General features: G+C 42.6%; 1 protein-coding gene across 1 annotated transcript in view; it reads left to right on the forward strand.

The window, feature by feature from the left end:
• The window catches only part of LOC311518209 (uncharacterized protein), an 84,794-nt gene extending 73,093 nt beyond the window's left edge, over positions 1-11,701 (forward strand). Inside the window, exon 6 of the mRNA XM_084623782.1 lies at positions 11,659-11,701. Within this exon, the coding sequence (XP_084479908.1) occupies positions 11,659-11,665 (7 nt within the window). The 3' untranslated portion in view covers positions 11,666-11,701. The remainder of the gene's footprint in view (positions 1-11,658) is intronic.
• The last annotated feature ends 4,878 nt before the right edge of the window (positions 11,702-16,579 follow it).

Genomic DNA, 16,579 nt, shown 5'->3' on the forward strand with positions numbered 1-16,579 from the left:
TTGAAACATTGTGCCTTTCAAAGTTCAGGTAGTATGCCACAATAGCATGCAGTGGTACTGTAGTACTTTTTACAGCTAGCAAACCATGTCAGAAATAAATGCATACCTAAGCATGGAGAGAAATATAATTTGGGACTGAGAACACTGGACTTGATTATCCCCTGTAGTAGCCATTTACACCTGTGCAAAGTGAGTGCAAAATGCTACCTGATCTGAATGGTAGCTTTATTCCCTCCCTTTGCACTGATGTAAGCAACCACACAAGGTGCAAGGAATTTGAAAAATTGGGCACATTGTGCTTTAAGTATTCCCAACCCCTGGTTGAATATAGCAGGCTTAAAAGATTCAAAGCTGAGATGCCAAAGGAGTAAGCTGGTGGTATTGATTTCTTAGTGAAGAAAACCGTTTCTTGCTGTGGTCCATCTGCCTGTCGAGAGCTTTTCACCACTTAGAGATGGAGACAACTTGGTTAGCTCATAAAATATGAGCTGTGTGGTGTAGCCATGTCAGCTGTCCTTTCTACAACTGCTTGGGTCAGGGCAGGCCCAGGGAAACCGGCTGAAGTGATGCTAGACAGCACAGAATGCATTTTGTCAGGGAATTAGAGAGAAATACGAGGTCCTGTATGTGTATAATAGCCTCAGACCTCTCTCTATTCATTACAACCAACTCCTGTCTATTGCTTACCTTGATACATGGCACACACATGCAGCTTTAACAGCTGAGCCCAGCTCTGAGGCTGACCCTGCTGAAGAGTCACTGCAAAGTGAACAAAAGAAGCTGAGGAACAGCATAGGGTGTCCCTTGCACAGAGAGATTTAGGTCTTGGAATATAATAATTAGGCTGGTGCCACATCTTGAAAGCACCAGGAAAGAATAAATTATATTTTACGTAAAACAGTCTGCCCGTCACTTTTCTCAGCCTCTGTTTAGTCAGATAGCTTGTCTTTCAGGCTATAATGAACATCAGCACAAGCAATGAGAGAATGTTATGTCATTGCAGGATATCCATCTGTACTGTAATTGAACTGATTTTCCTCATGTGGTGATTCACACAGCTCTGCATAGTGAGGTAAGCTATAGGAACTGAAAATCTTCCGTCTCCCCTGTCTTCAGGCTGAGTGGGAAGCCGAGCTCATGTTCACAGGTGTAGTGAACCAAATTCCCAGAACAGAATTCATTCATTCTCAACCAATCAGTTTTAGAGCCTTCTTTTGATTATGGCCAAACAGAGCAGAAGAGGATTAACCACAAATGGAGTTATTATTTTGAATTATTTGTACGCTGTTTTTCAGTAAGCCTGTTTCCTTTTATGTGTTTTCCAAGTGCCACTAGTTAACTTCTAAAGACATTGCTAATAGGATAATAAAATCCACAGTAAAATGAGAAACAGTAATAGTAAGCACTTTACATCCTCCCTGTGCAAATGCTAGCTAATTCATCCTACATCTCCACTAGAATGTGGGTATTTTCATCCCCTTTTTAAGGATGAAAAAACAAAGGCAGAGAGGTTAATTGACGTGCACAAGGCCACACTCAGTGGCAGAACCATGATGAGAACCCAGGATTTCCTTGGTTTTAGTCTTGTAGCCTAAGCAGTGTCAAGTGGTTCTTTAAATAATAATGAAACTCACCATTTTTCACCAAAGGAGGTAGTGAAAGGACATTTAGAATTTTGAAAATGGGATTCAGGTGCCTTAATAAATATTAGGAAAATTGAAGTCCTGTCCCTCTAAAATTTGGAGCATATGCTTTGCATGTGGTGTATTACAAACCACTGCAATTAACAACGGATTTATCTTTAGATGAGGAGACAGATTGATTTGTCAAATACCAAACAGCTCATTGATTTAGACAAGATCCAATATGTTGAATTCTGAAAGTAATCTCTGCTGAAGCAAGAACTGTTATGAATTACAGCCACTGAAAATAGATGTACAAGTAGAACAAAACATAAAGGGCCATAATTCACCCCTGGAGATCTCCACTGATGCCATTGTATTTTGGAATCTAACCTTAACTTTTCAAAGAAGAAGGTGCTTTTAGTCTCTGAATCACAGTAGGAATTTCATGGGTACAACTCAGTGCAACCTTCTGAAAAAAATTTAATTTTATGTGTTAAGAGGACATTTATATTATCATAATACTGCTACAAAGGTGCCTTTAGAAGTTCTACCAATATGAAAAATTCTACTGGTTCTAATGAATTTCTCCATTGTAAGTATAGAGGACCTCTCTGGAACTGAAAGTATTTTTCAAAACGGTGGAATATTTTTAAGTGCATCAACTGTATTTGGAAGTGTGTATGTGTGTCTTTTGAGCTTAACTGACACATACTGGGAATGTGATTCGCTGTTCTCTTGCACCTTGTGTGGTTGTTTAGGCCCAGCTCTTTAAAGGTAATTAGGCATTGCTCTGCTCCCTATTACAAGGCCTAATGACTTTCAGTCAGACTTAGGAGCCTAAGTCACTTTTGAAAATGAGTCACTTAAGCCTTGAAAGTCTCATTTTCAAAAGTGACTTAGGCACCTAAGCTTGAATGAAAGTCAATGCTGACTAAAGCAATGCCTAAATACCTTTACAAATTTGGGCGTTAGGACTAAGCAAAATCAGTGCAAAGTAATTGTGAAATGCCACCATATGTAAATTCTGGAATTTTATACATACTTTCATGGATGTAAATGACTACACAGGCACAGATCAATGGAGCATTGAAAAGGGATTCTCTCTGAAGACCAAAACTTCTCTGGAGAGAAGAATTTTCAGAAAACAGAGGGATCTTCATTTCTCAAATGTTAGGCTCTGATAGAGGCCTCCCTATGGGATAGGGGAGCAGGCAGATACCGAACACAGTGTTGGTATATAATACTCTAAATACTTTTATTGATTACAATATAAACCCCACTCACTCCACATTCACACCCCAAATATACTGCACCAGAGTCCGAAGATTAGAACGAAGTCCTGATGGCCAGTTGAGGTTCGCTCCCCTCATAAGGTGTGGGGAACCGGCATTACACACCTCTTCAAAATCAGGGCTTTGGATCGATGTCTGACTCCAGATTTCAGATATGTCAGGCAACTATTTATAGATCAGTCTGTCGCGTCATCAGCTCCTTGTCTCCATTTGCTAGGCCTTTCACCCATAACTTCAGGAAAACAGTTCCGGACAGGCCGCCATAATCTAAGGTGTTCCATTTCTCCCAATTTTTGTCCACAGCTGTAACGGATACAGTATCATGGCAACACAGCCAATGTTATTCCTTTATTTGCTGATTCTTCATATTTCCCATGGGCACAACAAAGGTGTTTTGCAAGAACAATTCTTGATCGCTCATAACCTTAAATCCTCACTTCAGTTGCCAACATGCAACTCACACACTCACGTCAAGCATATTGCATTCATACTAGGCCTCAATGGCCTATAGCATATGACAGCATATATTTCTGTATATATCCCCCAATACATTAATAATTACATCACGTTCTCTAGGAGTCTCTGAAAAATGGAGACAAAGAGCTGATGACACGATGGACTGTCCAAGTCACAGCCATGTAAGAACTTCAACAAAATGCTATGGGAATGAGTGTCATTGTTACTAGCCAAGTGGATGCAGAACATACCTAACTGAATCTGCTCCCTGATACTACACATAAAGTCAAGCAGACTCAAGAGAAATTGCAGGGAAAAGTTTGGGGAGATATGGCAAAGTTCATGTTTTATCATAGCATAGTGGGAAATAGCTCCCAAAGGTAATTCTAATGACCCTCCTACTCTGAGTGGGATCTGGATTTTTGTATTGTGATCAGGAATAATGATGTGAAATAGTACCTAGATGTAGACAACCTGTCTCAAAAGCAAATGTTTCATCCATCCATTCTACAATAGATTTCAGCAGTGGAGAGAAAAGCACAGTCCTGCATTAAACATATTTCATTTATTCTCTGAGTGGAAAAACAATTGACCTGATCCTGGACTCCACTATAGCCTTTCTGTACTGATTCAGTACCACCAAGGGGCCACAAAGATGTGAGTAGAGAATCCTCAGGTGGTGTACCAGGCCATAGCTTGTGCAACATCTCCTCAGTCCCCAGCACAGATGGCATGATCAGGGAAAAGGAGAAGTTTTGTTGTGCTCCAACCCATTGCTTCTTGTCCTATCCTCAGAGGTTAAGAAGAACAATTTTTCTCCCTCCTCCTTGTAACTACCTTTTATGTACTTGAAAACGGTTATCATGTCCCCTCTCAGTCTTCTCTTCTCTAGACAAAACAAACCCAATTTTTTCAGTCTTCCCTCATAGGTCATGTTTTCTAGACCTTTCATCATTTTTGTTGTTCTTCTCTGGACTTTTTCCAATTTGTCCACAACTTTCCTGAAATGTGACGCCCATAACTGGACACAATATTCCTGTTGAGGTCTAATCAGCGCGGAGTAGAGCAGAAGAATTACTTCTAGTGTCTTGCTTACAATACTCCTGCTAATACATCCCAGAATGATGTTTGCTTTTTTTTGCAACAGCGTTACAATGTTGACTCATATTTAGCTTGTGATCCACTATGACCCCCAGATCCCTTTCTGCAGTACTCCTCCCTAGGCAGTCATTTCCCATTTTGTATGTGTAAAACTGATTGTTCCTTCCTAAGTGGAGTACTTTGCATTTGTCCTTATTGAATTTCATCCTATTTATTTCAGACCATTTCTCCAATTTTCCAGATCATTTTGAATTTTTATCCTATCCTTCAAAGCACTTGCAACCCCTCCCAGCTTGGTATCGTCCACAAACTTTATAAGTGTACTCTCTATGCCATTATCTAAATCATTGATGAAGATAGAACCAATTTATTTGGTTATTTTCAGTTTACTATATATTAAAATGAATGTCTGGAATGTAGGCTGGGGTAGGAGTGAACAGAAATTCTCTCTTATTGCTTGATAGTCAGATCAAGGCCTTTGGTGGCACACAAAAGTTCCTCACTAATTACAAGCAAATGGCTAGACAAAGTACAATTCCTTAACCTTGAATTTCAGTCTCCCAAAATATATGGAAGTAAGAATAATTGGTTGCAGTTGCACTTGGTAGGAAAGCTTGGGCTGCCACTGCCAGCATTGGATCAGTTCTGTGCATAGATGAAAGCCATCTACACAGTTGTTAATCAAGTGCCTACACATACAAGAAGAATAGAGAGAATGAATGAAAAATAATACAGAAAGTAAGAGTTTAAGATTTAAAGCACATTATAATGATTTCCTAACTAGATGATCCAATTGTCCCTTCTAACCTTAAAAATCTATTAATCTAGAACTGAAAGTGGAGTTTGAGCTCCATTTGCATCAGAAATAAAGTCCATTATTTCCAGCTGAAGGGGTATTAATTATTCCTACTCAATATCTGTTACCTTCCAATGTAAAGGGATTAAAAAGTATCTTAATATGCAACTGCAACCAATTCTTCGTACTTTCCGATATTTTGGGATCAAGGCTAAGGAATTGCACTCCTTGTCTAGCTGTTTGCTTGTAATTAATAGGGAAATGTTGTGTGCTTCCAGAAGCTAAATCCTCCCATGCCTAGCAGGAATAGATTACTGCAACATGAAAAAAGGCAGTGGGCAAAACCTATCCTAATGTGTAGGGCATGAATTGCTATGGAATCATTAAGGCTTTTCTGTTGTGATTAAAATTTGAAACAGCTTGAGTCTAGGGCCAACCTGAGTTCTGATTTATAGACAATTCAATCCTATTGAAATCAGTAGAAACAGTAGAAATATACTGAAGAAACATTCCCATTAAAATTGCTTCATGTCTTATCTGAGAGTTCCTTAGGGAGACTTTATACTGATTGCAAGACTTCACTGGAGGTACATGGTGACACTTCCAGCACCTATAAATCATTGACAAGATAAAATAGACTGAATATAGTGATGTTTATAATAAATATAATTGTCCCTTTGGGTTCCATTAAGGTCTATTGTGTTATGGCATAGTTAATCAGCACTTAATCTGTAAATGACTGACCTGACAAACTATAATTGCTCAATGCATTTATTTTAGGGAGTATTTAATGTGTGGGTAATCGATAGAATATAATGCATCATGTTAACATGTATTATAGAGTCCTGACATAATTGTCACGATACACCATTAAATAGTTATTCAGGTTTTTCATTCAGGTTTTCATCCAGGTTTAATGCATAGTCAAGGAGCCTTTGATACATAGACTAATGACACTATTCTATAATGACTCCAAAGGAGAGGGAAAATCTGTCATGCCAATTGCTTCTTCCAGGTTTTTTATTCATTCATTCATATGGCCCTTGTATTCTTGACTTTTCCATTACATACAACTTCTGTGGAAATAAATATTCCTCACTTCTGCCCATTGAAATCTTACAGCATTTTAGAAATAGTTATTGTCTGTTCTAATGAGTTTCCTTAAAACATCTGCTGTACTGATAACGGGATAAGTTCAATAAAAGGAGCAATAGTTCAACAGAAGACCTGCATAATTCACAATGTAATATCTTTTGGCTAGTGTTTACAGCGGGAGAAATTGGGAATCAGGACTCCTAGGTTCAGTTCCAGACTATCACTGAGTCACCATATGCCACTTTGGCCACACTTCGCTATACAGGAATTGCTGCTACACTGCATGAAGCCAGTGGTCCATCTACTGCAGTATCCTGTCTTTCTTTGTGACCAGCATCAGCTGCTTCAGAGAAAAGTGTGATTCTGGAATAACCTGCCTGGAGGGAGGTTTTCCTCTTAATGCCTCATCAGTTAGTGACTGGTTCATTCCATGAAGCATGTGGAATTATATTCCTTTATAACTTTTTAGCCAACTTAATTTTTCAGTGGATATTTTCATTATCCATATACATGACTAAAGCTTTTCTGAATCCTGGTAAGTTTTTGTCCTCAATAATATCTTGTATCGATGAGTTCCACAGATTTAAGTGAGTTATTCGAGTACATTCTTCGTAACTTTTCAAAGGTGCTGAACATACCCAACTTCCACTGAAGTCAATAAGAGCTGAAAGTGCTTGGCGTCTTTAGAATCATGCCACTTTTATTTAGGCATCTAAATACAAATTCAGGTCCTTAACTATAAGTGTCCAGTATTGGTGTCAGCCCCACTGTGCCTCACCGTCTAGCTGCAGAATGGTTGGTGTTCACATATAGTACTTCATTAAGTGTTCTGAAGGATTTATTGGTGTTCACAGATGGTATAAATTGGCATAACTCCACTGGCTTCTATGGATTTACACCAACTAAGGGTCTGGTCCATAAAGTGCTTTGACATCCATGTAAGTCTGTACACATGAAGGACCTGAGTCTCCACTGCCTGGCCCTTGGGTGGTAATTTACACCTAACCAAATTGAATGTAAAGGGTTAGATCCTCATAGGGACTTAGGTGCCTAAGGTTCTGTCTATACTACAGACCTTACAGCAGCCTAGCTGTATTGATGCAGCTGTGCCGCTGTAAGATCTCTCATGGAGCCGCTCTATGTCAACAGGAGAGAGCTCTCCTGTCAACATAATTAAACTACCACCAATGAGTGGGGGTAACTATATCAGTCAGTGGGAGAAGCTCCCACTGTACACACTGCCACTTATGCTGGCAAAACTATGTTGCTCCAGGGGGTGTTTTTTCACATCCCTGAGTGACATAAGTTTTGCCAGCATAAGTAGTAGTGTTGACATGGTCCAACATTTAGGTGCCACTAAGCTCCTCAACACTCCCTTCAGCTGTTGTCTTACCCTGGTGGTGCCTAAATTCCCTAGGAACCTAAGTTTTAGCTGGTGGATGTGTGCAAAACCACCTAAGAACTGATGCCACCAAGCTGCTCAGCATACGAGTTCATGCCTCAGCCCTGGCAGGATTCTCAAACTTGGTATTCCCCTGCCACCTATCTCACGCACAGGATCAAAAGACAGCAGGGTCAATCCGATTGGGAAACTTTTTTGGTGAGGGGGAAGGTGCAGATTACCCAATTCTTTATATTGTACAGTCAATCCCAATATCACCAGATGCTCAGATATAGTTTGTTGACATGATTATTTCTTGTGCTCTTGCTGGTGTCTAATGTCTTGCTTGCCTCACACCAAAGATTAACCAGAATCCAGACAGCTAGTAGCATGCTTGATGCAATACTTTTTGTTAGTGCTAGCCATAGATAACACATGTGAGGACTAACTGTGTTTCTAGTTGAGCAGTTTGTGTATAAATGTAGGGTTAAATGCCAAACAGCTGAATTTGAATGAGGAGGCTGCTTCCAGTTCCTTAGAGTGGGAAGTCTGGGGATGGAAGGGCTGGGAGAAACAGGCCTGAGGAATAGTGTTGGCAGACCCTCCAGATATGAGTGTGGCGACCTGGGCTTGAGCCGCATCTACACTGTAAAATGTCTGGGCTTGAACCCATGTCATAGCACAGGGATGGCCAACCTGTGGCTCCGGAGCCACATGCGGCTCCAGAGCCACATGCGGCTCTTCAGAGGTTAATATGCGGCTCCTTGCATATGCGCTGACTCCAAGGCCGGAGCTACAGATGCCAACTTCCCAATGTGCTGTGGGGTGCTCACTGCTCAACTCCCTGCTCTGCCCCAGGTCCTGCCACCACTCCATCCCTTCCCCCAAGGCCCCTGTCCCTTCCCCTGAGCCTACCATGCCCTTGCTCCTCCCCCCTCCTCATCAGAGCTTCCTGCACACTGCAAAACAGCTGATTGCAGCAGGCGGGAAGCATGGGGAGGGAGGGGGAGGCACTGATTGGTGGGGCTGCCGGTGGGTGGGAGGCGCTGGAGGCAGGTAGCAGATTGGGGGCTGCTGACGTATTACTGTGGCTCTTTGGCAATGTTCATTGGTTAATTCTGGCTCCTTCTCAGGCTCAGGTTGGCTACCCCTGTCCTAGCGAGACTTGGGCTTGGACCTATATCCCTGGATGGGTCCATAGTTCCGAGTCGTGAGGGATTTATGACCCAAATCAAGCAGATTTGTGTGTGGGAGGGAGGGTGGGTGGTCTTAAATCTGAGAGTCTGACCACTGGTTTACTAATGCAGTGCAAACATACCCTAACTCTCCCCATACAATACATGGGGAGCCTGGGAGACTAACTCAGAGCTGTGAATTCCAATGGGCGGCAGGGTGCGAAGGGGTCCGGTGCTGTAACACGTAAGTCCCCTTTGTGGGTCTGATGTAAAATGTAAAATGCTAACAATCAGAAGGGTAAGACTTTACAACAGCTTTGCACATTCCTAGACAAGGTGCAAGGCAGTGAATCAGTCCCATAACATATTATTTAAAAAGAATAAAAATGATTTAAAAATAGCTGTGATATTATTTTAGCAAAAAACCATTGAAAATGCCCCAATTTTTAGCTGGAACTTACCCCTCCTTGCCACCCACCATCAGCTTGCTACCCTTCCACACAGCTCTGCAGCGAGCTCAAGGGAACAAATACACTTCTTAAAGTATGAGAGATTTCTGCTCTTGATCTGGCCACATTTGGTTTTCACACTTGCCTGCATTGATCAGGCTCACTATTAACAGCACTGAAAAAGGAAACACTGAGACCTGAGCCAGCATATTCCGTATATTTTGCAAGTGAGAGAACCTTTGCGAGCAGTTAAATTGAAATTCTGTACTTAGAAATGGCTCATTGCATGAAGCTCTCGTTGCAAATGTGTTTGTAGCAGAGGAAGGAGGCAGAATGAAAGGTGGGAAATGAGGTAAACACAAGGCCAGACTAGAGAGATGCAAAGAGAGGAGGGACCATTGTGAACTGCAAAAAAAGGTGCACTGTGATGTTCCTTCTGCCTTCTAAAAATGCTGGAGAGGCAGAGAGTGGCAAAGAGGCGAGACAGGCAGCCTGGATGGGGCCCCATTACAACACTGGGAATGGCTGGACAAGGAGAGTGGAAGTTGGTGGAGGAGGAGAGACTCAGACTATGATGGGGAGTCTGGAGAGGTGAGACAAGGATGCTCTGGGCAAGGAGACTGGGCCTGGGATGAGAAGCCTGAGGAGTGGAGCCTGGGACTGGTTAGATGAGGAGAATAGGACTAGAAGATACAGGATTAGGACAGACACAGGTTGGAGGAGATGAGGCAGAAAAAGTCAAACTGGGGCTAAGCGACCCCCTTATTCCCCTATGCCAGCTAACCATACCTCAGGGAGCAGCCTCTGTGGGGCCATTATGTCTCTATCTATGTGGGAGAGAAGTGGTGGGGAATGGGCAGAGCTGTGACTCCAGCCTGCAACACACCAGCCAGTACCAGGTATCAGGCTGCACCAGGGTACATCCCCCTCAGCCCTTGGGACAGGAGAAACCAGGAGGCAGGTTGATGTTCTGTGTCTGCTCCTGGGGTGCACATTATTTGTGGCAAAACCTCACTTGGCCTCTGTACATGCATTGTGCTTTCTCACACAGAATCTCAGCGGGGTAAAGGTCTCATGCCCCAAAATAAACAAACTCCACAAGGTGTTAATCTGAGCTATTACCCTACAATACAAAAGTTGAAACACTGTAGTACAAATTAAATTTCTTTTTACACATAGTTATGCCCCTAGAAGTTCTTTTAGTGCTAAATCCCTCTCCCACGGACTCTTAAAACACAGATTCTACTCCAGAGTAGTCCCCCTGAATTCAGTGGAACTTCACACAGATTAAGACGCTACTCAAGGGTGAGTAACAGTAACAAAATCTGGCCAAAACAAGTAGCAAATACTTCGAAATAGCAGTCTCATGCTCTCCTTGAAAGAAGTTTGGTCAATGGATTAAAGGGGATTTTAACTTTTAAATGATCTGCCACTGGGGGATTAAACAAGAGACGGGCCACATCTAGAACCTCCAATCCAAACCCCTTTGAATTTTGACAGGTGGAGTTCAGATTCAAATCTCTGGTGGGAATCCACTATTTGTTTTGGTTCTGGGCTGGATACAGGATCAGAAGGGATCTATTTTCCAGTTCTGGTTCAGAAGGAGCAAAAATCTTTCAAGAATAGCTTGCAAGACTTTGGCAGCACTGACCCCAAATCCTAGCCCTGATTTGGAATTGAACCCCAAACGCTTGCCTAAATCAAATCCGGATTTGACTGCTGCCTCCTTAGCCCATATCTAGATATATGGCGAGCTAGAGAAGATCTCTGGGGCTTGTCTGGAGCCAGACTGATTTGGTGTTGGAGCAGAGTATTGCCAAAAGTAAACTGAAGAGTGACCTGGTCCCTGCCGGATTTAGTGCAACATGTATACTTTTTTTTCTCTTAACTTTTTCACATTTGCTTTCACTTTATAGCCACATGCACAGCTATTACTGATATCAATGGGAGTTTTCGGAGTTACATATTATGCAGTACAGATCAGTGTTTCACAGAAGAGATCCACATTGCGACTCACAGAGGAGAATCATGCCCATAATGTGTGTTATATTCAGAAGTGCTGAGCACTTACAACTGGATACTCTGAAAAAGCACCTCTGAAAAACAGGCCCTACATCGCTGAATACAACTTCATTTTTCATAACAATATTACACGCACATTTTCTAATCAACAGTCTATTTGTAGTATTAACCTTGTATTGTAAATATTACTGTGCTGGCTGGATACGAGAAGGGGAAGTGTGCTGCATCTGGCAGTGGGCTGACACAGCATATTCTCTTCACCCCAGAGCGTAACAGGATCCCCGGAGGAATTGTATCAGGAGGCTCTCTCTGAGTCACAAACCTTCCCACAGATACTGCTATTGGAGTGTAGCTATGTGCCACCCAATCCATCGGAATCACAGTAAATTCTCAGTGTAGCTCTGAGTTGTGTGTGTGAAGTAATTTTATACCTATAATTTTAAATTTGAAATATGTTGTTTACTGAGAACTTGAGTTTCTTTTAACGTTCTGTAAAACCTCTGAGGGTGGTCAAACTTTTCTCTCCTGATTCTTGAATCAAAAATTCTGTGGGCCAGGTTTATAGATAGTGAAAAGTTTAAATTTGCCTTAAACTGCAGTGTCAATTGTCAATGCTTTTTAACACATATATATCATTTCATCTTAAAGTGGGTTGCTCGCTCTCTACATTAGTAACATTTCAGATCCTTTATTGTGTGGTGTGTTTTGACTACACTTGATAAAAACAAGCATGAAAACTGGCCAGGTCAAATCCTGGAGCCCATATGTAGGCAAAACTATTGACAGAAATGGAATGGATTCCCCCCTCTTTGGCACTGATTTTACACTGAGTCAATTATATTGACGTCCATGGTGCTTCTCCTGATTCACACCACTGTGTAAGGAGATTCAGATCCAATGGGAATTTTGCCTCTGAATAAAAACCACAGAAGGACTTTGACCTACAATTTTGAAAAGTGCTGACGAAAGTAGGCAGATTTTAACTCATTCATTATCATTTTTACAGGATTCTAGGCTAATGAGATTAATTATTTATGATCCAGATTCTGCTCTCATTTATACCACTATAAGTCTGGAATAACTCCAAACTCTTCAGATAACTTACTCCTTGCTCTCATTTAGTCTGATCTGACCCCCAGTAACACCACAAATGTATTGTGCAAACTCTTCCCCACAGGAAAGCACATCAGCATTCTAAGTGCTATAATGATGATTGTTCAACCAATGCTAGGTCAGCTAGGTCATAGTCACTGAACTCATGGTTGTTGCTTTTCTTGGTAGAGGTATGTGGCAAACACTCATGTCAAATGCTTTCACTAACAGGCCAGCTCAAATCCAGGCTGGCAAGAAAGGGAGGTTCAGCTGAAATTAACCAACCCCTGCCATGCTGGGCTGCAGTTTACAGAGCTGAGCTCAGTGCTTCAGGGAGCTAAAAAAGTAGATTTAAAAACAAAAATCCACTAACCGAACCCCTTCCCATGTCCCCCACACACACACACACCCCTCTTCTAGCATTTGATTTCTGAAAACAGCTGGGCAGCTAACCTCCGCCCAAGCCAAGGGAAGGAGTAAAGGGGAGCTGAAATCAAGCTAGCTCCACCTTTGATCCTGTAGTAAGGGCTTCATCCCTGGAGAGACAGTGCCACCTGCCCCCCTGGGGAACATGGCCCTGTCTCATCCCACCCCACCTTCCATCCATGCCGTTCTCCTCCCTGCTCGCCTCATTACCCATCTTTCCCTGCATCACAGGCTGTGCTACCTACTACAGAGCAGTGAGAAAGAACACATTTGGCTAGAAACAAGCCCTCACTAATGTGCTGCGCTCACCAAAGTGCACCTGGCTTTAGCACAATATTTAATTAGCCTCCACAAACTTCTTTTCCTCACCTTCAGATTATAATGATCTCAGCCCAAGAAGCCCTGGAATGCGATTCCTTCCAAGGATATGCTCAGCTGAGACGTAAAGATATTGGCTTGGTGTGCAAAAGAATAGTAAAAACAAGATAATCAGGGCCCAGGTCTATGTGATTAATCCAGCCCAATGGCAGACAAAACCTGGTGATAGATCTTCAGCCAGAACACCATCTTCATTTGTGGTGATCTTTTCTCAGAGATACAATGGAAACAGAAGAGGTCCAGAGGCAGACAAAAATTTGAAACTGATAAAAAGAAATGCTATCTGATTTCTGTAAAGCACCTGGGGAACTTGTTGCCACAATATACCCTTGAGGCCAAGGGTTTAGTAGGATTACAAGAGAGATTGGATGTTTATTTGAATAGTAAACATCCATAGTTGCATCACATAGCATTTAAAACAAAATTATAGGGATAGAAACCCTCATGCTTCAGGGCATAAGCCAACTACTAACTGTCAAGTGTAGGAAGAGATGTCTTCCATGGGCAGGCTATTTCATAACTGTCTACTGCAGGGTTTCTTGCACCTTTCTCTGTAGCATCTGGAAGTGGTTACTATTGGAGACAAACTAGTGGATTAGGTGGACCACTGGTCTGATCCAGTCTGGCATTTCCTGTATTGAATTGAAGAGACTGAGAATGGCTAATCTAATATAATAAAAGAATTGCCAGGTATGGATTGATATAATCTCTGCCTTTCCCTGCCTTCTGTCTGGAGTAAACATTGAGCAGGATGTAAATGGCTTGCCCAAGGGGGGCAGTTTGGAGATGATAGCTGCCTAGTTCCTTCAAGGTAGGAAGGTTCCATTTCTCTGCGTGAAATAGGAGTTATATTAGCTCCTCATTGCCTGTGGTTTGAACCATGTACCTGTATCTAGAGAAAGTCAGAGATGTGTTGGTGTCCTACAAAAATCAGCAGTTTGAGGTAAGTGCAATCTGATGAACTCTTCGAGTGCTGCATCTTTCCCTGCTGTGTGATAGCTTCTGTGCTTCAATCACAAATCTTGTTCAAAGACTGAAAACTGACATGCCTTCCAGTTCCTGACTTGGAATAGCTGGGTGCAAGTGTAATCCCCCTTTCCTCCCTTGGTCACTCGGGAGCAGGCAACTCTCACCTGTGTGCCTGGGCACCTGATGTTCTTGACTTTAAAAAAGATCTTGAGTATCCCAGTGGTGCTGTTGGATAGGTGGGAATCCTCTATTCATCCCTCTGCTGCAGTCCCTTTACTCCTAAAGGAATTTTAAATTGGTGGTGCCTCCACCTGGCTGGCCCTTGTACACACTCAATGGCGTGCCTTGGGAACCTCCAGAATAAACCCCTTCAAATAGAAATAATAATAATAAATAAATCTGTGGCATGGGTCTAACTCAGAAATACCAATTAATAAATAGCATACATCCAATATACTTAAATTAGAGTTAACACACCTTTACTTAACAATTAAAAAACATCAGGGTATAACAGTCTAAGATATGTCACTATTAATTTAAATCCACAGGGGGCAGTTGAATAAAATCAATTAACAAATATAGCATACAGTAATAAATGAAACTTATGTAAGTGGCATTTACACTGAAATCCAGAGGAGTGTACACTGCGGGGTGGCAGAGTCCTTGTGCTTGCATGGGAGCGCTTGGAGACAGCACGCTGTTGGTTCTGTGTATCCGTCCAGCCAAGGCAACAAGCTGCACAACCCCTCTGAAGACTGGAATTGGCTCCACCAAATGTCAGCAGCTCTGGGTCCTGGTTCGATGGGATGATCATTCTGCCTCTCCTCAGACTCTCTGCTGTGCCCCTTCCCGTGCAAGTACCTTCCCAAACAAGAGTGAGGGTTACTCACGCTGCCTTTACTGCAGGCCCACCTCAGTCAGCTCCAGGCACAGCAACAGTCTCTGCCCTGGCTCCAGTGAAGCCACCAACAGCCTCGGAGGATCCCTGCTCAGCCAAAGCCCCAGCAGGCTCTCAGCAGCAGCTCCTGGTATGGACAGAGCCCCACAGCAGCAATCTCACTCCTTTTCCGAAAATGGAGTCCACCACCTGCTCTCCCTGCATGAGGAAGTCTCTATCTCTTTCCTCAAGGCATCATAGGAGTTGTTAATGCCACAAAGAGTCCTGTGGCACCTTACAGACGTTATTGTCTCTGAGGCTCGATTGCAGCACACCGGCTTTTCCCCTGGAACACTCCCAATAAAGTTCAGAGGCCCCTCTAGTAAAGGCGACCTGCACAAGGTTGCCTAGTTTATTACATCAGAAGTTTCAGTTCACATGGAATTCTAGGAATCCCTCCCCCAGCACTTTTTAAATGATCATGGGGGCAAAACCTGCCTAGGAGTGTCACACCAGTACTTCTGATGCTTCTGCCCACTCCGGCTTCTAGGAGTAGAGTGAAACTTGTGTGATAGTTGCCAGTTGCAGAAGTGCCAACTCTTACCTAAAGTGTGAAGAAACAGTGGTGTAACAGCTCATCCAGTGACCCGTAGATGGGGCCCTGAGCATTGCTGATGAAGAGATAGCGCTCTGTTACGGAGCCCTGCTGTGTCCCTTTGTCTTTTCTCCCCTGGTACCAAGTGTCTCGTGTGATTCATCAAAGCAAAGGAGTGATTGGGTCAGTGCAGAGCACACAAAATGTGGGCTTCTTGTGGCTTCTGACAAGATGACACGTTCCAGCCTGGTTGTTTGTGTCTCTATATAATAGCCCCAAACCATCTCTGCAAATCCTGTGCCTTCCTATTCCTTCAGGGTGCTTAACAATGTCCTTTTAATTAATGGACCCAAAGCCTTTGGGAGCTGATTGATATCAGTAATTTCAAAACAGTCTAAGATCTTCAGTCCAGCTTTTCCATCAGCCAGCCTGCTGTATTTGTATCAGGGCTCACTTGTGATAGTGCTGGAAACCTGGATTCCACTCCTACAGAAATTCTCTGATTTGTTTTGTGACTTGGGGCAAATAATTCAATCTCTTCACTTCCTTTCCTTTAATAAAACAATAATGATATTTAACCTCCTTAGCAAGGCATGCTGAGATCCCCTGGTGACAGGCACCTTGCTTAAAAGACCTTCAGATAGGGACTGAAGCCATGGAAGTCTTTCCATTTACTTTGTTTGGGCTTTGGACCAAGCCTGTTGAGAACTCTTCATCTCCACCTCCCTAAAGTAGTATTTCCTAGTAACTCCTTCTCGTGCACTCCTCACACCCAGAGACCAATCACTGAATCATACAATATTGATGATACACATATTTTAGCAGGGCAATCATGTTCAGCAGAGTATAT

The sequence above is a fragment of the Lepidochelys olivacea genome (genome assembly GCF_965140295.1).
Source record: "Lepidochelys olivacea isolate rLepOli2 genome assembly, chromosome: 3".
NCBI lineage: Eukaryota > Metazoa > Chordata > Testudines > Cheloniidae > Lepidochelys > Lepidochelys olivacea.